This window comes from Eschrichtius robustus, chromosome 12, assembly GCF_028021215.1.
Source record: "Eschrichtius robustus isolate mEscRob2 chromosome 12, mEscRob2.pri, whole genome shotgun sequence".
Classification (NCBI taxonomy): domain Eukaryota; kingdom Metazoa; phylum Chordata; class Mammalia; order Artiodactyla; family Eschrichtiidae; genus Eschrichtius; species Eschrichtius robustus.
Genome location: NC_090835.1, coordinates 46,033,304 through 46,057,087, shown reverse-complemented (window position 1 = coordinate 46,057,087; position 23,784 = coordinate 46,033,304). Strand labels below are relative to the sequence as shown.

The 23,784-nt window shown below is 45.3% G+C and overlaps 1 protein-coding gene across 1 annotated transcript in view; it reads right to left on the bottom strand.

Moving 5' to 3' along the window:
* LOC137774031 (putative uncharacterized protein ASB16-AS1) overlaps positions 1-23,314 on the bottom strand; it is a 76,164-nt gene extending 52,850 nt beyond the window's left edge. The window contains exons 1-3 of the mRNA XM_068559169.1: positions 23,274-23,314; positions 7,848-7,930; positions 7,000-7,723 (exon numbers count right to left, since the gene is read on the bottom strand). Of these exons, the coding sequence (XP_068415270.1) occupies positions 7,000-7,723; positions 7,848-7,930; positions 23,274-23,314 (848 nt within the window). The remainder of the gene's footprint in view (positions 1-6,999; positions 7,724-7,847; positions 7,931-23,273) is intronic.
* Positions 23,315-23,784: the final 470 nt, after the last annotated feature.

Genomic DNA, 23,784 nt, shown 5'->3' with positions numbered 1-23,784 from the left:
AAACAGAATTTGGCAAAGACAGGTTATCTGCTCCCACACCCCACAGGAGGTTATGGAAGGGGCACGGCAGCCCTATGGCGCTGCACCTGTTAAGGAAGCAGGAGGGAAGATGGTAGGGTGAAGAGAAAGTTACATATACTGGGGTCAGATCCACTCACCTTCCATCTGGCTCCCATTCTGTCATTCTTGTGGTCTCCCATATTCACAGTGCACATGACCCAGCACTTAAGATTTACTCTTCAAAGGGTAGGTAGGTGGATAGGTAGGTGGATAGATGGATGGATACATGGATGGACATTTCAACTACTTGGCTAGAATTTCGGGAGAACTGCCTAGGACCGCTCTGGCATATTTTTAAGAACTCAAAACACCTCCCAATGTTGGGGTAGGGAGGGTAAACCACTGGCTAAATTTTGGGCTGCTTTTCTCACTACTGATGTAGAATGACAGTTTGTCCCTTCCCTCTTGGGTCCTCCGATTATACAGTTCATTGCATACAAGTGAAGGAAGGGAAGAGGCGGGTGTTGGGAAGAGAGTAGATTCAGCAATCTTTTCTGAAAACCCCAGCCCCTTTCTTTTCGGTGGAGGGGCAAGGGGTTGACTCCAGCTTTGAGCACCAATTCTCCCCAGCAACGCAGGGAGCAAGTGTGTGCTGGCTACTTACTCTTCCCAACACACGAGAAGTCTGGCCTTGTGCTTCTGAAAAGAACATTCTGTGTAACCACGAAGGAATGTCTAACAATTAACACCACCTGGGGATGTGTTTAAAATGCAGATTTAGATTTAGCAGGTCCGGGGCGGGGTCTGCCATTTTGCAGGTCTAACAAGCCCCCAGGTGATGCTGAGGGTGCAGGCCGACCCACCACACATTGAATAATAAGGCCTGACACTCCTGCAATCAGCTGCAACCATGACAGCAGGGACCGAAATCAGGCAGAAACAGCAACAGTCAGGATCTCCCTCTAATGAGTATCACCCTCCTCCCACTGCCATGCTCCACCCAGGCCACAGCCACTTGGTTCCACCATGAATCTAGACCCTTCGTCACTGTGGGATAATTAGCCAAGCCGTCTGCAGTCACTCAACTCCCAGCTCTTCTCATCATACTGAAGACAACTGATGCTCCTGGAGGTCAAAGAAATGTTTGCTCCCCACTCCCCAAGAAAAGTTTCAAACAGAAACTCGAGGATGGCTTCTGCACTCATTGCTTACCTGCTCCTCTTGGCTAAAACGCATGATTCAATAATACAAGTGAAGCCAAACTATTTTCAACACTCCAGGGAGACATTTTAGCTTTGGCCACATCTCAAACTGGAAATTTTTTGTGAAGGACCATAATAAAAGGAGGCGAGCATACACTGGATCATGCCTCCTCTACTTTTTGCAAAACTGAAAAATGGAGAGCTTGCAGAATGCTACCATTAAAAAAAAAAAAAAAAAAAAAAATCCAGGCCCACCCACAGTATATGCTGTTGATATTAAAGAACTGCCTGGAAGGACTTTTTTGACTTTACCAAAACATCAGAGGAACTGATGGAGAACCTCGAAAATCCTCTGGTTCTCCATATACATGGATGCTTCTTCTCTCCAAACCCGGAGAGAGAAGAAAAAATAAAATCTCATATTCCTATTCTAATTAGTATCTATTTTAAGAGCTGCAAATACACCTGCATCTATGTTATCAAATGTAGAATTTGCCAATAGCTAATCTGTGTAAACACAAGTCAGGAGACAGTGGCATTTTTTTTTTTTTACGGTCTTCTTTTTTTTTTTAATAAATTTATTTATTTACTTATTTATTTTTGGCTGTGTTGGGTCTTCGTTGCTGTGCACGGGCTTTCTCTAGCTGAGGCGAGCGGGGGCTACTCTTCGTTGCAGTGCATGGGCTTCTCATTGCGGTGGCTTCTCTTGTCGCAGAGCTCAGGCTCTAGGCGCGCGGGCTTCAGTAGTTGTAGCACACGGACTCAGTAGTTGTGGCTCACGGGCTCTAGAGAGCAGGCTCAGTAGTTGTGGCACACAGGCGTAGTTGCTCCGTGGCATGTGGGATCTTCCCAGACCAGGGCTAGAAACCCGTGTCCCCTGCATTGGCAGGCGGATTCTTAACCACTGCACTACCAGGAAGCCCTCCACAGTCTTCTAACTGAGATCACACACCTGGTTTTAGGACTTAATGAAGTTCAGGTTCTTGATGTCTCATCGCAGAAAGAATTCAGTGAGAGACACAGTGATAGGTTAGAAGCGCATTTATTTAGAGAGAAACAAACTCCAAAGACAGAGTGTGGGCCATCTCAGAAGGCAAAAGCACAACAGTGGCATTTTTTTAGTCAACATAATCACACTATCTACTAACTAAGCCTAGGCATTAGGAGAAGTACAATAAAGAGGGAAGGGCTCTGAATGGTATGCTAAAGGATACTCGTCAGAAAAAGTCAAACCACTTACTCCACATGTTCGCAGTTATTTTCAACTAATTCTTTTTTTTTCTTTTTCAATTCTTTTATTTTTGGTTGCATTGGGTCTTAGTTGCTGCCCGCAGGCTTTCTCTAGTTGTGGCGAGTAAGGGCTACTCTTCGTTGCGGTGCACGGGCTTCTCATTGCAGTGGCTTCTCTTGTTGTGCAGCATGGGCTCTAGGCACGCGGGCTTCAGTAGTTGCGGCACATGGACTCAGCAGTTGTGGCTCGTGGGCTCTAGAGCACAGGCTAAGTAGTTGTGGCGCATGGGCTTAGCTGCTCTGTGGCATGTGGGATCTCCCTGGACCAGGGATCGAACCCGTGTCCCCTGCATTGGCAGGCGGATTCTTAACCACTATACTACCAGGGAAGTCCCTCAACTAATTCTTTAAAAAAAAAAGACTTCAAAGCCCCCTGAATACCCCAAGCAGGGTCTTCCTTAACATTCAAATCCAGATAATTTATATTCTGGTGGTTCTTTAATTTACTCATATACCTATCTCCCCCAAAAAATGTAGCAGCCTTTTCAGATGTCAGTACAAAATCCATTTCCTCTGGGAAGATTACCTTCTGCTGTGAAATGTCCTGGCGTAACATAAAATCTGGAACTAGAAGAGATCCTATAAATAATCCAGCTCCAAGACTGTCAAACTGGGGTACAGATGCTTACGCTGTGGGGAGCCCCCAGAGCCCCAGGGAAAATAAGGTGCATCTTCCCTGAGTGCTTTTTGACTCAAGGCAGCAATTTAAAGCATTTTTATACTAAAATACGTAAGATGAATCCTGCATTCCATTCTACATCAAAGGAATCGCTGAGGGCTTCCCTGGTGGCACAGTGGTTAAGAATCTGCCTGCCAGCCGCACAGCACAGGGAGATCAGCTCAGTGCTTTGTGACAACCTAGAGGGGTGGGATAGGGAGGGTGGGAGGGAGACGCAAGAGGGAGGAGATATGGGGATATATGTATATGTATAGCTGATTCACTTTGTTATAAAGCAGAAACTAACACACCACTGTAAAGCAAGTAAAAAAAAAAAAAAAAAAGAATCGGCCTGCCAATGCAGGGGACACGGGTTCAAGCCCTGGTCCAGGAAGATCTCACGTGCCGTGGAGCAACTAAGCCCGTGCACAACAACTACTGAGCCTGTGCTCTAGAGCCCGCAAGCCACAACTACTGAGCCTCTGTGCCACAACTACTGAGCCTGTGTGCCACAACTACTGAGCCTGTGCACCACAACTACTGAAGCCCGTGCACCTAGAGCCCGTGCTCCGCAACAAGAGAAGCCACGGCAATGAGAAGCCCGCGCACCGCAACAAAGAGTAGCCCCTGCTCACCGCAACCAGAGAAAGCCTGCGCACAGCAACAAAGACCCAACACAGCCAAAATAAATAAATAAATAAATTTAATTAATTAATTAATTTCAAAAATAAAAGGAATCGCTGAAGTAACACTGAAAAGTTGTGGAAATCTCAGGCTGAGCTCCCCAATCCCCCTTTCCAGGGTTCCTTTGCCCTGAAGGTTATGAGGCCAAGTTTCAGAAGCATGAAGAGAATCCATTTCCCAGCTTGAGACACGGAAGCCAAGACTTTCCCAAGACTGTGACTGGCCGTCTGAAAGGTCACTGCCCCTAGACAGTCTTCAGAGAGATTTACAGTGCTTCTCGCCACCACCCAGGTGAGTCTCAGAGCAGTCTTTCCTAGAATGCCAGACTAGAAGCACAAACAAGGATTTTAAGAGCTCACCTCCCACCCAGGTCCACCCTCTTCTACCTCAGGTGCAGTATTAACAAACACATAATTAAACAGGCTTCTCAATGAATAATGAAGCCACACAGCCCTTCATAAACACACATCAAACCCTTTCTTTAACCAGCTACACATCATTTGGTATTATATGTAGCTCAGAGGCACCTAGATTGACACATATGCTATTATTTACTGTCTCTTTGCTAAAACTTTGAATTTTTCAACAGTGCAGGTGGCCTCCATTTGGATACACCTAATAAGAAGGCAAGTCAAAATAGGGAACATTTATTCAAAAAGAAGAAAAAAGAGTGGGGGAGGAAGCAGAAGACCCATTCACAGTGTATCTCCATACAACTGACACTCACCCAAGATAAAATCTAAGAACACACATGAGCCTTGGGCTTGGTGGAGAGAGTTCTCTCCCTAACATCTGAATCTCCTAAAAGAACCATCCCTTTGTCCTCCCACAAAAATCATGGTGCATACCAAATACAGATGAGTTAAACAGGTCAGGGTTCATTTTCAAAACCAAGGGTCATGTAATCATATATTTGAACAGGCTGGCCACTGTAACATTATCCTCAAGTTTATTAAACTGCAAGACAGGTGAAAGGCTTGATTTAATATCTGCAACCCTCAATGAGTTTAAATGAACTCTTCACCCTCCAATGCCTTTCTCATTGGAGCCCTATAGGAGAAATAAAGAACTGCCCCTTCAGGAAAAGCGGCCACCAACCTGCTTGCCTTCCTCGGCTGTCTTCCAGGCTGTATGGTGCAAAAGAATAATCAAGTGTACGAAAACACCAACAGCTGAGGGGGCAGAGAAAGCCCAAGGTCTGCTGCCCATCTTGGGAGCAGGCAGTCAAGATGGGAAGCCCAGAGGGTTAATTCCAGACTCATCTAACAATTACAGAGACCTACTATGTGCAAGGTCAGGGGTAGGGGCTCAGAAGAAAGTCCACATCAGATGGCAAACAGTAAAATGCTGCTAGTTTGGAAACTGAAACTTTAGGAACTCCTCGGAATGTGAATAATGCTATTTTATTTTCAAAGTCCTTTTACAGGATCTGATTCAACCCTCACAATAAATCTATAAGAAGGAAAATAACCGCTATTATATCTGCTATCTTATCCCCGTTAGGGCTCAAAAATGTTACCAAGTCACAAATCTAGTCATGTTGGAATAAGACCTGAAAATCCTCCCAGGTCATTCAAACCTTTACAGACACTTTCATTCAAAACACTCTTTAATCCTTACAACAGTCCAGTGAGGTTTGTTTGCGTTCTGCTTGTTTGTTTGTTTGTTTGTTTTAGAGGGACAATCCCAGAGAGGGGAAAGCCAAGTCAAAGAGGTTAAATAAGGGCCCAAGGTCACCCAGCCAGCAAAGAGAGAGAAGAGCTGGAATCTGAATTCAGGTTCCCCACTCCAAGGCCAATGTCCTTTTTGAACACACCAGAGAGGAGTGTGAACAACACAGCCAGAGTGGAGACACCCTTCACGGAGAGCTGGGGATGGGAAACCAAATCCCACAGGTCCCTGGGGCATCAAACAGGAAACGGCTTGTGCTCAGGCCAAGCTGCAACCCAACTCTTGCCAAACCTGCTGCACACAGACATGGGCTCTCTACCCAGCTCAGCATCATCCCCGAGCCCGGCTCAGCGCTCCAGGTGGCTCAGCCCACGACTCTCTGGGCACCTCTGTGATAAAGCTGGGGCCAGAGATCGAAGGGCAGACGAGCGTGATCTTTCCAAACCAAGAGAAAGAGGAAGGTGCCATCTGTCACTCCAGGTCCAACTCTGAACCTGCCAGCCAACCTGTCATCCTCCACTGGAACTTGGGACACGCTTCCCAATGCAGCCTGCCCAGAGCCCACACTGCTCAGTCGGCCACCACCCTCTCTGCTGCTCTTGTAGTTGGAAACCGGAAAGGACCCTGTTCCTAGTTTCCCTGGGGTTTGTCTCCCCCCACCCCATAACCAAAAGATGCTCCACGGAAAGGGTACCCAGCGGCCTACACACTCGCTGACACTGACAACATCCACACATTTGTTTGAAGCAAACAAAGTTCTAGGGAAGCTTATCGGAAAAAATATTTTTTAATCAGAGGCCTAGACATACTTAGGAGGTGCTCAAAGTGGACGCTGATTTCAGTTTCTGAACAAGTGCAGCGAAGGGTTCTAAGGCACGTAGACTGAACGGGTAGGGGCCATCCAGCGCCAGCCCCAAAAGCAGCGGGGCCGGGCTTTTGACCTGTACTTCCCTAAACACAACTTCACAAAAGAAGCAGCAATACACTTCATTAAGTTTCTTGTTACCTGCAGGAGGCTGACCTTGAAGATTCGAAAAGAACTGAAAAACTCAGGTCAAAAAAGTGACAAAGTGAACTTGTTAACTCTCCGGATGGAAAGGAGGGGTCCTAAAAGCCATTTGTCTCGACCGAAACACTCTCAGAAGACGTAGTTTACATTCGTTTTGCGGGTGAGTGGCAATCGGGGTTCCGCTCTCGCTCTAGCCTGGCTCAGCTCGGGACTCTTTGAAGGTCGCCTCACTGTCACTTCGGAGTGCCGGAGGCCGGAGTCCAGGCCACGCGGCGTGACCGATACGATGCACTATTGGCACCTTCCTGTGCCCCCCAGGGCCTCCCGCAGGTGCGGCCGATGCCGGAGGGGGGCCGCCCCCGCAGGGTCCCGGCCTCTCGCCGCTACCACACCACGCATCCACACGCCCGGGACACCCGTGTCCTTCCCCACCCACCCCCGGGCCCGATGCGCCCGAGGCACGGGTCAGCGGTCCACGGGCTTACCCTCGAGAGGCGCACGAAGCGCGGCCCCGTAGCAGGCGCGATCCCGGCGGCCTCCGGCGCGGGGCCGCCCGGGCGCTCGGCTCTCCTGGCCGCCTCCTCTTCGTTGTCCTCGGCCGAGTCCCGGCCGCCCGGCGGCTCCGGTTCCCTCCGCAGTAGCCGGCCGGGCGGCACCGGGGCGCACGCGACTGGCTCGCCTGGGGCGCCTCCTCCTCCTTCTGCTGCCCGCCCGCCGACTCTGCGCTCCCGGGCTCGGAGTCCGAGGTTCCGGACGCGGGGTTCGTCGGGGCGCTCGGGCACCCCAGCGCTCCCTCCCGCGCCGCCCTCCCGCGCGCGGCCGCTCTCCGGCGGCGTCTCGCTCGTAGCGCGCGGCCGTCAGGGGCTCTGGGTGAGCGGGGGCGGCGGCCGGGTGGGCCCCGGGGCGGCGGGCGGGGGCGCTGCTGTGAACCAGGGCACTGACGCGGGCGCCGCGGCGCGGCCTCTCGCCATGGCTCTCGGCGGGCGGGCGCTTCGCACCTCCCCTCCGCGCTGCCGTCACCGCCCGACGCTCGCCGAGCCCTCCCCTTCCCCCGGCCCCGCCTGCCGGCCCGCGCCGCCACCTCCAGGACGCCCGCCGGGCGGAGCGCGGCCCAGCGGCCCAGAGCCGCGCCCCTCCTACCTCGCCGGCAGGTGACCCGCTCCTGCGCCTTTACCCGCGCGGGGCCTGGAGAAGTCCCCGGCGAAATACCTGGGTCGGGAAAAGGTATCACACACCACCACCACCACTACCACCACCCCCGCCGCGAGCGCTTATTTACTTCTAGCACTTCTCCGTGTCCGTCCAGCCAGTCTAAGGGGAGGATGGAACTCACGCGGAGACTGCCGCGAACGCCGTAGAAGTCCAGACGTTTCGTTCCTGCAGGCCGGGCCGTCCCTTAGGAAAGCAATCCTTAGTCTTAAATAAGGGTGAGACAGAGCCGGGAGGTGGGGGGAATATGGATGAACAAAATGCCACCAAAGGGTAAGGGAGGAGGACAGGTGTGTGGCGGATCAGGAAACGATCCAGGAAGTAAGTCCTCACAGGCTACTCTATTATGCAAATGACCGGTGGAAGGTTTAACGGGGAACAACACGCATGACCTCATTTCCACTTGAGGCTGCTGAGTCTACAGCGTTGGCCTAGTCCCTGGCCAAAGGTCATAGAGGACATTGGGAGGACATGGAGAAGACTCAGACCAGAACCGAAGACCCAAGGAAACTAAACCATAGAAAACCTGGTTTCCAGTACTGAAAGAGTCAGTGTATAGAAGAGACTGGGTCAGGCAAGAATCATCAATGGATACTCACCCTAGGGGAGACTTTACTGGGGAGCAGATATTTGCCTGGTTTAATGTGTTTTCCCATAGGTGGTTTAGGCTTATTAGTAGCAAGAGCGAAATATTCAATATACAAAGGCACAGGGAGACAGCACCTTGACCAGGATCAAAACTGACATCCTTAATGAAAGCAGATGGATATCATGTCCTCAGAACACATCACCTATGCAGTATTTCCAGGAAGAATGCATAACCTGAATCTAATGATAATGAAACCCCAGACAAACCAAAATGAGGAATATCTCTTAAAAGGGGGCAGGAGTTGTATTCTTCAAACATGTCAATGTCACAAAAGAAGGCTTGGGAAATGTTCCAGATTAAAGAGTGCTATAAAGTCGTGACAACTAAATGTGATACCTGGTCCTAGACTGGATTCTTTTGGGGGGAGGGGACGCTGTAAAGGACATTCCAGTGGACAAAATTGGAATCCTGATAGTAAAGTATTGGATCAATGTTAAATTCGCTGATGTTGATAATTTGTACTATGTTCATGTGTAAGAATATCCCTATCCTTGGAAATACACACTGCAGTATTGTGTAGGGGTAAGGGGGCATTCTGTATGCAACTTACCCTCAAATGATTAAGGAAAAAAATGTTGATAGAAAAATGATAAAGTAAATGGGCAGAATACTAACAATCAGTGAATTTGGGTACAGGGCGTATTGGAACGTTTCTGTAAGTTTGAAATTATTTCCAAATAAAAAGATTTTGAGGGACTTCCCTGGTGGCGCAGTGGATAGGACTCCGTGCTCCCCATGCAGGGGCCCTGGGTTCGATCCCTGGTGAGGAGATAGATCCCACATGCATGCTGCAACTAAGAGTTCACATGCCACAACTAATGAGCCCTGGAGCCGCAACTAAGGAGCCTGCCTGCCGCAACTAGGACCCGGTGCAACCAAATAAATAAGTAAATAAATATTTTTAAAAAAGATTTTGAAAAACCATCAAGTGGCAGAAGAGATGAGGTGGGAAGAAGGTAAGAAGTGGTCATAAAAAGACAACACAAGGGATCCTTGTGGTTTTAGAGCTTGTGACTTTAGAACAGGTGATAAAATTTATATAGAACTTACACAGACACACATAAGTACAAGTAAAACTGGGGAAATGGAGTAAGGCGGACTGTATGAATGTCAGTATCTAGTTGTGATACCATATTAAGGTTTTGCAAAATGTTATCATTGGGGAAATTGGGCAAAGTGTATTATTTCTTATGACTGAATGTGAATCTACAATTATCCCATTGAAAATTTCAATTACAGGGAGTTCCCTGGTGGCTAGGATTCTGGGCTTTCACTGCTTTGGCCAGGGTTCGATACCTGGTCGGGGAACTGAGATCCCTGCAAGCCACATGGTGAGGCCAAAAAAAAGAAAAAAACAAATTCAATTACAAAGAAAGATCAAGCATATTCCAGGTGTACATAAATGAGCATGGCTGCCTGGGAGTTCAAAGAACAAATGTGCTGGAGCTGACTCCTAGTGGGTTTAGAGCAGACATGGAGCTGTTACCAACAGCAAGGGTTTTAAGGAAAAAAAAAAAAAGACTATGTGAAGCATAACTGACAGATCAGGTTCCTACCAGTTCTGTAATTTAAGAATCCTAGAGCTGGGGGATCTTTGAGATCATCTAGTCCAACCTTCTCATTTTCAGGAAACTGTGGGCAGAAAAGTGGTACGTGACCAGAGGAGCATCAAATTAGTGGTAGACCCATAACTACAACTCTTGTCTGCTGAATATGTCCAATTGTCTTTGCACCTTTACCAGCTGCCTGTCACTCTCTATATCCATGAGATTTAGTCAAGGTTGGTACAGAATTTTGAAGTGATTCATTCAGCCGTTTGGAGTGTGACAGTGGCCTTGTGGGAGAGCAGGGTCCTGACATTTGGTTTCCAGCACCAGATGGCAGACATGTGGATCCCGCTCAGGAGGAGGAGGGGCCAATCTCCCTCTTGTACTCCCAGCTTGGAGGAAACAGGTGGCAAGTGGAACGCCTGGAGTGAGTGAGCACCACCACCCCCCCAGCTATGGGCCCTGAGCTACTTGGAGCTGCTGATAATCTGCTGCTGCTGCAAGTCAAGGGTGCAGGGCCCTGGGAGGGAGGCAGGATGGGCACACAGAAGAAAAAACAGTCATTGCCCTGGCAGGTCCCAGCCTCATCCAGTGTTAGCAGAGGTCTCTGCACCAGAAGTGACTCTGGGCTTCCCTGGTGGCGCAGTGGTTAAGAATCCGCCTGCCAATGCAGGGGACACGGGTTCGAACCCTGGTCCAGGAGGATCCCACATGCCTCGGAGCAACTAAGCCCGTGTGCCACAACTACTAAGCCTGTGTTCTAGAGCCTGCGAGCCACAACTACTGAGCCCACGAGCCACAACTACTGAAGCCCGCATGCCTAGAGCCCGTGCTCTGCAGCAAGAGAAGCTTGCAATGAGAAGCCGGGGCACCAAAACGAAGAGTAGCCCCCGTTTACCGCAACTAGCGAAAGCCCGTGCGCAGCAACGAAGACCCAATGCAGCCAATAAATAAATAAATAAATAAAATTTAAAAAAAGAAGTCACTCTGGCCTCCCTTAAGCCACAGAAAGCCACGCTATTCTTTCCTTTTGTCAAATCAAATCAAAATCAACACGTTTGTTGATATTTGCCAGGCTCTGAATTAGTAACTGGGGGAAAATACAAACAAACAAAACAAACAGCAAAAAAACCCATATCTGATCCCTGACCTTTAGGAACACAAAATACAGCAAAGGACCCAAGATGGAAATGTAGAAAATGATCTGACAGAAGAATTAAAATGCTAGCTCTGTAGGCTCGGGTTCTCCTCAAAAGCAGTGTTGGAGAAGGGCTTGAGGGCAGTGATTACTTTTGGGAAGTGATCCCATGGAACAGGGGTGGGAAAAGGAACCAGGACCACACAAAACAGAGAGGGAGAGAAAGCCCATCCAAGGGTGCTTAATCTAGGTGGTCACCTCTGTGATCAACTGAGCTCAGTCCCACTGGGGGGCCCTCTGAGGAAATGCATAGAACGCAAGACAAAAGGAGGATACATCTATCCACCAGCTCCTGTCTCTCATTGGTCAAGTGGATGCTGAGCAAAAAAGTAAACCAAGCAAGTATGACATAGGACATATATGCATAAAATGATGGCTGACTCACCAGCAAGAAAGCAGCCCGAGGGCAGGGATTTTTGTCTGCTTTATTCATTGTTGTTTTCCCAGCACCAAGACCAGTGCCTGATTCATAATGGATGCCCAATCAATACATACGGACTGGTTGAAATACTAACTCAGGTTGATAATAGAAGAAATTGTAAAAAAAAAATAGGAACATAAGTCATTTTTTAACAATTTGTGTATGTATGTGTCTATTTGTGCCAGGTGGTGGATAGGCTAGGGTGACAGTATAGTGAAAACAGGTACCGTCCTGGCCTTATTGGACCTTTCAGTCTAGGAGAGGAGTCAGGTAACATGATACATGCACACATATTGAGTTAGCTTGTGACAAGTGCTATGAAGAAAAGGATGCAGGCACTAGAAGTAGGTAATAGGCAGATTTATGATAGATTAGTTGGTCTGGGAGGACCTGTCTAAGGAGGTGATGCTTAAGTTGAGACCCAGAGGAATAGGAGCCAACCATGCAAAGGGGAGGGGGCAGCATGAGACAGAGACCCAGCGGCAACAAAGACTCTCAATAGCTGGAGCTCTGGGGAAGAGCCAGACCGGGCCTGTGATGGTTTGGTAAGGAGAGAAGAGTTTTAGGTAAGGGAGTGATTTGGTCAAATGCAGATTTTTCTTTTTTTTTTTTTTTAATGAACAGTTTTACAACACCATGTACTGGTGTGTCAATAGATTGTTCATTTTTTAAAAATAAATTTATTTATTTTGGGCTGCATTGTGTCTTCGTTGCTGCATGTGGGCTTTCTCTAGTTGCGGCGAGCGGGGGCTACTCTTCGTTGTGGTGCGTGGGCTTCTCATTGCGATGCCTTCTCTTATTGTGGAGCACGGGCTCTAGGCACACGGGCTTCAGTAGTTGTGGCACGCGGGCTCACTAGTTGTGGCTCGCGGGCTCTAGAGCACAGGCTCAGTAGTTGTGGAGCAAGGGCTTAGTTGATCCGTGGCATGTGGGATCTTCCCAGACCAGGGCTCGAACACGTGTCCCCAGCATTGGCAGGCGGATTCTTAACCGCTGAGCCACCAGGGAAGCCCCCAAATGCAGATTTTTAACAGTCCCCTCCAGCTGCTGTGTGGAGGATGGACTCAAGTGGGCAACCAAGAATAGCCCATGGCTGTGGAGGGTGTAAAGAGGACCAGACCATCTCAGGGCCAGCCAGGGAGGCATGGCTTCCATGGTATCCACCTCCACCACCTCTACTGCCCACCAGTGATACTTCAGTGATGTGCTAACACCCCACTGTAACATAAGTGGGCCCCCCAAGTTCAGCTGGTAGAGTGTAGGGTTGCATAACTGAAGTTTCATTAAAATCAATATTTCTCAATCTTACAGTTACTATGTGAAAAAAAAGGAAAAAAATATTTTCTATTCATTTCATAAGTATGTAGGAAATAGACCAATTGTTACAAATAAAGTATCAGCTTAAACTGACAGGGAGCTCCCTAAATGATTGTGGGGTACTCACTTATAACCACCTCCCACACGTACATCTTCCAAGAAAAGAACTTGAACCTGCCACCATTCCAGAAAGAGAGCAAAGGTCCAACTACATTATATCCACATTCACGTTATCATTGAATGTCTTATCTTGGGGTTTTAATCTAACATTTATTGAGCACATATATGTACCAAGCACAGTACTAAATGCTTTAATAATAACAGCACACTGAATTCTCACAGTAACTCTATGGGGTAGCTGTTATCAACTGCAGTTTATAGATAAGGAAACTGAACCTCAGAGAAGTTAATTAACTTACCTAAAGTCACATACTATTGACAAGGTCAGAATCCACTCCAGGTTTCTAGCCTCTTATGACTAATTAAACACATTGCTTTTGTTCCCTGCATATAAAGGAGAATCAACCTCAGTCTCAGAAGATGGGAAGAATGGAGAGGTAAGGATTGGGGTGGGAAAGGAATCCTATAATTAAGACATTAATGTTGATGCATTGCTCACAGATTCCTTAGAAGGAGAAAAAAATGGATTAATACCAATAGCTTCTTTATTGCATCTGGTGTTTATCTTGAGACTTTAAACACCATCTATGCATGGATAACTTCCAAATTTATACTTCTAGCCCTGACTTTCCCTCCTGAACGCCAGACTCCAGAAGTTTATAAACTCCAGAAGTTTATAAACAAACTTCCTACTTGACGCTGCCATTTGGATGTCTAAAAGGCATTTCAGCCTTCTATGCCCTAACCTGAACTGCTGGTCTTTCCCCAATTTCTACTCTTCCAGGCTCCTGGGTTTCAGTTGCTCAGGCCAGAAACCTTGTAATCATTTTTAACTTCTCTCTTTTTTCCACCCCACATCCAATCTGTCCTCAAGTCTGTAGGTTCTACCTTCAAAATATAAGCCAGAATCTACTTCTCACCACTGTCAATGTTTCCATCTTATGCCAAACCACCATCACCTCCCCCAGATTCCTGTAAGAGCCTCCTAAATCCCTGCTTGCTCCCCGGCCCCCATCTCCACCACAGTCCATTGTCAACACAGGAACCAATGTTCTGGAAAATGTGAGTCATATCATGGCCTTCCTCTTTTATTTTTTATTTTTATTTTATTTATTTATTTATTTATTTATTTTTGGCTGCGTTGTGTCTTCGTTGCTGCCCACGGGTTTTCTCTAGTTGTGGAGAGCGGGGTGGTCTACTCTTCATTGCGGTGCACGGGCTTCTCATTCTGGTGGCTTCTCTTGTGGAGCACAGGCTCTAGGAGCGCAGGCTTCAGTAGTTGTGGCACGCGGGCTGAGTGGTTGTGGCTTGCGGGCTCTAGAGCGCAGGCTCAGTAGTTCTGGCGCACGGGCTTAGGTGCTCTGCAGCATGTGGGATCTTACCGGACCAGGGCTCGAACCCATGTCCCCTGCATTGGCAGGAGGATTCTTAACCACTGTGCCACCAGGGAAGTCCCAGCCTTCCTCTTTTAAGACTCTAAAGTCTCCCCAGTGCTCTCAGTATAAGCAAGAGTCTTCCCAATGGCCCATAAGACCTACATGGTCTGCCCCCGACCTCATTTTCCTCTTTTCTCCAACTCACTCACTCATTCCAGTGGTCTCCTTGCTGTTCCTTGAATGTGCCAGGGACACTCTCACCTCAGCATTTTTGCTCTGTTCCCTTTGCCTGGAATACCCTTCCCCTCCTTGAACCATCTCATTTAATAATACCACTTCTATTCCCCTGGCATCCCACTTCCCTTGCCCTGCTCTATTTTTTTCTTATTTAGCACATTTAAAAATATTATAAAATTTATTATTGTTTATTTTCCATCTCCTCTTTCTTGATTCACGAGGTAGACTTATTCCCAGATGTATCCTCAGCACAATATCTAGAACATAGTAATTGCTCAATAAATATTTGTTGAACGATCAAGCCTTCAGAATCTAACCAAAGATCAACATTTTATTGTTTAAGGGGTGGAGAATGTAGTAATTTTTGTTTTTCATATCAAACTTAAAAGATCTTGAGGATATGTCCCGAACATTCTTAGCTGCCTTTTCACAGCCCATTGTGAAGTGACCATCTATCAAAAACCTGCTAGATCCTATTTGTTTTCAAGATCTACATTATTATCCTTGGGGTAATGAAAGTCCCACATTACTTTCTTTTGTTTTTGTTTTTGTTTTTTAATTTATTTATTTTATTTTTGGCTATGTTGGGTCTTCGTTTCTGTGCGAGGGCTTTCTCTAGTTGCCGCAAATGGGGGCCACTCTTCATCGCGGTGCGCGGGCCTCTCACTGTCGTGGCCTCTCTTGTTGCGGAGCACGGGCTCCAGACGTGCAGGCTCAGTAGTTGTGGCTCACGGGCCTAGTTGCTCCGCGGCATGTGGGATCTTCCCAGACCAGGGCTCGAACCCGTGTCCCCTGCATTGGCAGGCAGATTCTCAACCACTACGCCACCAGGGAAGCCCCCACATTACTTTCTGATTATGGTAGAAAAGGACTTCTTATCTCCAAGTTCTAGGACTCTGTTGACACTGGCTAAACCTCCGGCTTTCATGGACTTTGAGCTCATCTAATCCTCTTTCTAAGCTAAAGAGTCCTAATCTCAGTTTAGCCTGATAGAAAACTACCTCTGCTATTTTAATTCTCTAGTTGCTCCTATCTAAATCTTTTCAAATTTATATGCCTTTCTGAGTTTCTGGTGTATATTTTAAGTGTGGCTAATATTATCCTAGATGCTTGTTCCTAGTGTTGTGGGTATATGTTTTGTTTTATTTTCCCCTGAGCAAGGATTCTTCATCCAGGGTCCATGGGGGTCCCAGGGTAGGTGTTGGGGTTAATTAATATTAGCGTGGACTAAAGTGATATAATAGGTAACACTAAAATATAATGGCTGAACACAATGCCAATTTTTTGCTCAAGTAACAGCCTAGAGTAATTCCAGATTGTTTCACACACTTATTAAAGGACTTGGGCTAATTTTGGCTCTGCCGTCTTAGGTCACCCTGGGCCTGGCCATCTCAGTTAGGGGCTGGGGTAAAGAGCATGGAGGAAGTTTTATGAGTCAGGCCTGGCAGGGGCACACATACCACTTCCGCTCAAATTTCACTGGCCAGCGGTCCTAGTGACATAGTCACACTTAACTGCAAGGGAGGCTGGGAAATATAGTCTAGCTGAACAACAAAGAAGAAGGGGAAAATAGATTTTGGCTCTCAATAAATAAAAGCTAGCATTTTCTGCCAAAGGGGGGTCTGAGAAACGGACGCATGCACAAAATATTTTTTTATTCCATTTGTTTTGTGCTATTTTGAAAAGTATCAAGAAAATTTGCTTCATCAGTTAAAATTATAAGCTTATGGTTTTACTATACTTTATGCTTCACCAGGAAGCACAAAGTTATATGACTGGCCCAGCTCGGTCACATGACTGTAAGGACTTAGGGTTGCTGTCTGTTACTCATGAAAGATACCAGTACATATGGTCTGGCAAGGTACAAGCATCATCATACCATCATACCCTGTTATGACATCTGAAATAATTTCTTGTTAATAAGAATGGAGCAAAACCTGCTGTGAGGGACACTCTTGGGGCTCCATCCACATCCCTTGTGGCCCTACAGTTTCGTGCCGCCAGTACCAGGTGCCAGCCCCTGCATCTCTTTCACTGTCTGCCTCCCCTGGCCACTGAAGGCTGCTCTGCTCAGTACAGTGGCCTGGAAGTTCTGGGGAATCGATGACCTTGCACCAGAAGTTCCTCTGTCCCTTAGGGCAATGTATGTTTTATGCTGGCTGCCAGAATCCCTCCATGTGATTAAGTTCCAGTTATTTTTGCTTGATTAAACATCTTTCATTGGCTATCCTCCTTCCCCTGTCTCACTTCTCTTCTCTCCTGCCTATGTTTCCTGGGGTCACCAAATAAATTGCTTGCATAGCTCTGGGTCTTCTTCTGGAGGAACCCAAACTAAGACACCTGTCCTGCCATGAGTATTACGCATATTAGTCAGTGTTTGCCCTCAGAACAGATTATATTGGAAGCCGTCAAAGCAAAGAAAAGAGCCTCAAAGAAAATTCTTTAGCCACTCTGTGATTATGTCACAATAGAAGAGAGGTGAGGAGAGGCAGGGTCAGCTGTTTCCACACTGCAAGGTCTCTGAGAAGAAAACTAAAGTAACAATCTTGCACTGTTCAGCACCATCAAGTAGAATATTTTCCTCCTGGTGTTACTAAATTTATTGCATTTAGCAAAATAAAGCCATTGACCCAATATGAATAGATTCCTGTTTTTTTGACTGGGCCCTAGGAATAAAAAACCAATAAGAAACAAACTCCATGTAGGGTATACTAACTTGGCAAAGACACAGCTGAGTTAAATGATGGAATAAGGTGGCGAGACACAGTTTAACTTATTCCTCCCAGGCCCACCCCGCATGGACCAATTAAATGGAGGACTCAGCAGCTGCATTCTCTTAAAGGAAGATGCCAGGCCTATCTGTTAGCTGAGTAGACAAAGAAGGACTTTCAGGAATGGAGCGAGGTGCTCATTCCTTTCATTTTACTTGAATCACCCCATGGGACAGGACACAAAAGCCACCTCATCACATGGGATGACTTTTTTTTTTTTTTTTATGGCTGTGTTGGGTCTTCGTTTCCGTGCGAGGGCTTTCTCCAGTTGCGGCAAGCGGGGGCCGCTCTTCATCGCGGTGCGCGGGCCTCTCACTATCGCGGCCTCTCTTGTTGCGGAGCAGAGGCTCCAGACGCGCATGCTCGGCAGTTGTGGCTCACGGGCCCAGTTGCTCCGCGGCATGTGGGATCTTCCCAGACCAGGGCTCAAACCTGTGTCTCTTGCATTGGCAGGCAGATTGTCAACCACTGCGCCACCAGGGAATCCCTGGGATGACATTATTGCCAACAAAAGCCCAAAGCCCAGGGCAAAGTGCAGGAGTGCCTACGTCAGAGCATCTTGGACATTCTGAAGAAAGCGTGAATCTTTTTCCTGAAAAGTCAAACTTGAGTCAGCTTCCATTCAGAAACCTTGTTTGAAGCAGCCTTCAAGGTCATACATCCCAGTGCCAAGCAGGGAAAAATGACACACTATTCGAAGAGACTTGATTAAGACATTGTTTCCCTTTTCCCCCTCTATTTCAAAAGCTTGTTGGATAGAACACATTTTATTGATTCTTTTCCTCCCCTTCTCAATTGGTTTGAAAGTTTTGCAAACTATTTCTATTTCTTTAATATTTACCCTTAAAATTTTAACAAATTTATATTTCTTTAAAACAAGACGTAATCGTACTTGAGGATGTACTCTAGGAAAACAAACAAGAACGAACACAAATAAAGAACGTAATCGTTCACACGCAAAACATGATGATAAAATACAATATGTGCCTGGAGCATCTGGGAGTGCCAGCAAGTAAGAAGTGCTCAAAACACAAAACCAAACCCAACCCACAGTGATAGGGTATGTCAAAGGGCACAGGAGTTCACTGAAAGAGCTTCCAATGGCCAAAGCTGAAATAATTTGAACCACAAAATAAAGTAGTATTGGATTATAACCCAAAGTACAAAATAAATAGCCATGAATCCACACTGATATAGATAAATGATTGAATAAATAAATACATGGGGAAGCAGAGAGAAATCTCTCACACAGAAGAATTCTGGAAGAAATCACTGTACGGTGGAAAAACCTGACAACCACCAGCTCAGCTAGGCAATCAAGGTTTTCAACAGTGATGAGTCAGGTTGATAGTATGTAATTTTGATATGATGTGATGAGAATGGCACTTTGCCTCAGTGGTCATCCTCTCCCAAACCCACAACTCCAGTCTAATCATGAGAAATATATTAGAAAAATCTCAGTTGAGGGACATTCTAAAAATATCTGACCAGTACTCTTCAAAACTGTCAAATTCATCAAAAACAAGGAAAATCTGAGAAACTATCACAGCCAAGAGGAGCCTAAGGAGACACAACAGCTGAGTGTAATGTGGTGTCCTGGATAAGATCCTAGAACAAAAAAACAAGAACATTCAGTAAAAACTCAGGATATCTGTATAAAATATGGACTTTAGTTAATAAGGTATCAATATTTTTTCATTATCAGTATTTGTGAAAAATGCCCCACACTAATATGAGATGTGAATAACAGTGGAAACTGAGTGTTGGTCACATGGGAACACTTTTACTATCTTTGCAATTTTTCTATGAATCTAAAACTATCCTAAACTAAAAAGTTTACTTCAAAAATAGGGGTAAACATTGAAATTGGTATAATTTAAGGTCTAAATAATTTTTAATAATGTGTTGAGAATGTTTAATGCATTGGTTTTTAAACAGCCATTTCCATTAACAGTATTATTTAAATGTCAACAAAATGAATGACTTGAAATTAAGATATAATTTCTGCAAAGTCTGGACTGTTATGGGAGAAGGAAGAAGATGGAGAAAGGAGATCAGTCTAAAGGTTTCATCCTGTGTAAGGTATGATTTTGATGGAGAAAGGTAAGTTTTTTTTAGATATTAGGGGTTATTGCTAGAGAAACTGAGGTATAGCTGTAGAGCATCCAAATCAATAGAGGGGAACAGTGATAAAGTCAAAACAAAATATAACAAGAATAAGGCCAATGAGTAACCAATGGTCAGAGGAAACATTAAAAGGTAAATCGTCCTTTAGAAAGAGAAGACTCTCAGACAGGGTGAAAAAACAAAGTCCAACTTTCTGGTGTTTATGAAAGACACACCCAAGAGAACACGATTTTTAAAAAGTTGAAAGTGATGGGAAGGGCAGATATACAACAAAAGAATGCACAATAAGTTAAGAAAAGAAAAAATAAAGAGAAAGCACAGGTGACTATTAATATGGCAGCAGTGTCCTCAGATTCTGTACACCTGCCTTTCTCAGTCAGCTCACATTCAACCTGAGTCCACATCCGGCCTGAGTGCAAGGATTTGTGCCCTTCCCCCCAGTAAACCTGAGGATCCTGAAAACTTCACATTTTCCAAAAATCCATGCCATTATTCTCGTGACTTCTTGTGCTGGGCCTCTAAATGACCCATTGCAGGCCCCTTGCCTCTGCAGATCTCACTAGCCAATGCCACTTTGAGGCCCCCCAGCTGTCTGCCTGAGCACAGCTAATATAAGGCTGTCACGTTTAATTAGAGTTGACTAAGACCTGCGGAGTGTAATTACACGTTAGCCCAGTTAACCAGATGGAAAGACTCGATGTTGTGATATGTCATTTATCCCCAAATTAATCCGTGAATTTTATGTAATTCCAATCAAATGCCAAAGAAATCTTATTTTAAGGAAATGACAATATATCCTAAAGTTCATATGGAAGAAAAAATACCTAAGAATATACATGACAATTAAAAAAACAATCAAGGGGTACTAATTTTGACCAGAAAGCAAAATATGACATAAAGTGACAGTAATTAAGGGGTTATTTCTGTCATAAGAATAGACGAATTGCACAGAACTGAGAGTAGAAAAGCAGAATAATGTATCTGTGAGATTTTAGTTTTATGGATAACAAGACACTATTTTCCCCTCATTATAGTAATCTAGATTCTTAAGGGTCCTGGATAATCAAATAGAAACTGTTTTACTGGAAGAAAACTGTATTAAGTTTCATTAATCCTATGGTGCCCACTGTGACATGGGTTTTAGGCAAAATCCTGGGACAAATCAGAGAAAACACTTTTCAAAAAAACCACTTTTCTCTAAGTGTTCCAGTCTTCTCTAATTTCTTCTTAGTTCTTCTTCCTCTTTTTAAAGAGATGATCCTGATAATATATCCCTAGGGGCCTCACTTCATCCTTAGAGAGTCCAAGATTAACAGTCACCACCAATAAAATCAGCCATTTTTTAAAAAAGTTATATTATAAAAAATTTCAAATATAAAAATAGAATCATAGGGACTTCCCTGGTGGTCCAGTGGCTAAGACTCCGAGCTCCCAATGCAAGGGGCCCGGGCTCGATTCCTGGTCAAGGAACTAGATCCCACATGCCGCAACTAAAGATCCCACATGCCGCAACGAAGATCCCGCATGCCGTGACTAAGACCCAGTGCAGCTAAATAAATAAATAAATAAATAAATAAATATTTTTATAAAATAGAATCATATAGTGAGCTCCATGTATTCACCACCAGCTTCAAGAATTATCAGTGCAGAGCCGATCTATCTCTATCCTCACCCAATCCCCTCATCCCTTGAGTTATTTTGAAGCAAATCCCAGTCCCAGACATCATATAATTTCACTCATAAACATCAGTGTTACAACTGGGGCAAAGATTAGACTTAGGGTTAAGGTTAGGTCTAGGGTTGCAACAGAGTGAGTTTTAGGGTTATGGCTTGGGCTTGGCTTCGGGCATTTGTTAACCTTAGGACAAAGAGAGCCATAGGGCGGAGGTAGGGCTAAATCCAGCGTTATAATTAGGATTAGGGTTAAAGCCAGTGGAATGCTCATATGGTGAATGTAGTACATGTTCTTGATTTCACACCCAGGTTTTCTTTGCCTGGCTAGTGTGCACATCCTCCATTCACTTCCTTCTTCTGAAATTTACTCTTAGCTTAACCGTAACAACCTCAACCCTGGAAATTAGGTTGCCCATCCCTAGTAGCCTGCAGTCACAGTTTGAGTGCTACAGGCATTCTAAAGTGACACCCTTGCCTCAAGGTGGGACCAGCTCTGGGGTGCAAATTTTGGTTCCAGGCTCCCCGTGGGTTCAGGCCTATTGTAGTCTCCATTGCTTAGCTCTTCTCATGCCCTGTCTTGTTTCCCTCACTGCCCTCCCCCTACAAGCACTTTCCCAGTAAATCACATGCACAAGAATCCCCTTCTCAGGTTCCACTTCTAGGCAACTCAACCTAAGATAGTGATCAACAACCCAAATATAAGAAGGAGATTAATGTTCTGAGCTGTCAAAAACTGACAATCACCTGCAATGCTTATCTCAATAAGAAAAGGAAACACGATGCATAACCCCCAGTGACTACATATCCTACTCCAGGGACAATATTTTTCTCTCTCTCCTTCCAGTAAGCTCAAGGAGGCAGAATCCTATTTTTTTGTTCACTGCTTTAGCCTCAGGAGCTAATGTAGTACCTGACACATAGTGGGCCCTCAATATATATCTGTTGAATGAATGGACAGTTGATACATATGATTCCTCTGATCTTGCACCTAGACTGCTGCCGACTCCAGGCAGTCACGATGCCAGACTTTTCTCTCATAATTTGAGGTTCTTTAGCTACAGCCAGGCTGTGAGAGAGCTCAGGGCCTTGACTCGAAATGACTCCCGGTCACACACACCGCACTGCCTTGTCTTAACCATTTTCCTTCTCTTTATCTTTTGTCATCCTTGCCCCTTCATTCTCTGCGATAATTTTTCTTTCTTCTGTATTATTAAAATTTAATACCCAGGTGATTAAGAACCATCTCCAACTGGTTCAAAAATGGAGAACTCAATGGAGCAACTTTAATAAGCTAGCGACAAACCTCAATGTGCTTATTAAAAAATTGGTCTGTAATGAAGGAGGCACCACAAATTCCCAAGGAAAGGAAGAATTTTAGTGCTAGGATAATTGGTTAATTATTCTGAGGGGTAATAAAGTTATAACCTAATTTACTAATGTTCATCAAAACAAATTACAGATGGACTAAGTAATCTGACACCAAAAACTGAAACAAGTAGAAAAACAGGTGAATAACTAATCTCCATGTGGGAAATGCCTTTCTAAGGTTAAAAATAATTTTTTAAAAATCACAAAGGAAGTGTTAAACCTTTGGCACCACCCCATCACATATGAACTTATCCTCAGGCAAAAAATCAGAGATACTTGCCAAGATGGAGGTATAAAAATGTTCATTTCAGTGTTAACTATGTATCAGGAAAGAGGAAAAGAAACTGGCGTTTACTCTGGACGAGGAGAGTGTGCCTCTCCTCTCCCCTATCAGAGACTGTTAGGGAGGTTGACCTAGTAATTTGTAAGAGAAAAATCTGAACTCAAATAATCTGCAGATTCTTTGCACTGCTAAAGGTAAAAGTCAGGAGTGGGCGACATTTGTTTAGGCAAACTCCTCAATGACTTCGCTGATGGTGAAAGTTTAGATTAGGTTAGTTCTGTCTAGAGGGAGGTGAGTAATGGATAGAGAGTTCAGATGCTCCACCAGATAACATGCTAAGACTTACAATTTTCCCCTGAGGACAAGGAAGAGAGGGAGGTAAAGTCCTGGATGAGTAGAAGAGGTGAGAAAACAGAAAGAGCTATAGGCAGAGTCCTAGGGAGGAGGGTGGTGCATAGTTACCTGTGGGAGGACTTGCAGGCTGTAGATGGGCCACACTCCATTTTGTCCATTCAAATTATAAGTGTATAAATAAAGTACACACATATATAAAATATAATTTAAACATATATTCATTTAAATTACATGGTGTACAGATAGAATAGGTAGTACAGTTATGTGCTTCCAAATTAGAACTGTTCAAACTGCATCTCTTATACCCAGTCCTGCACCCATCCACCCACTTCCCCTCCACCGAGTCAGTAGTTATTAGTTTCTCGTCCATCTTTCAGGAGATGGTGGATCTACTCTTTTATATATGAGCGACAATATATTCTTGCCCCTCTTTTTTTCTCTCCACAGATGGTAGTCTACTACACTCAGTGTTATGCACCTTGCTTTTTCCCCTTAATCATTAGTCTTGGAGATATTTTCATATCAATGCACGAAGAGCAAATTCATTTCTCCTTTAATCAGTCTCGTGTTGATGGACATTTGAGCTGTTACCAATTTTTAAAAATTACAAACAAGGCTG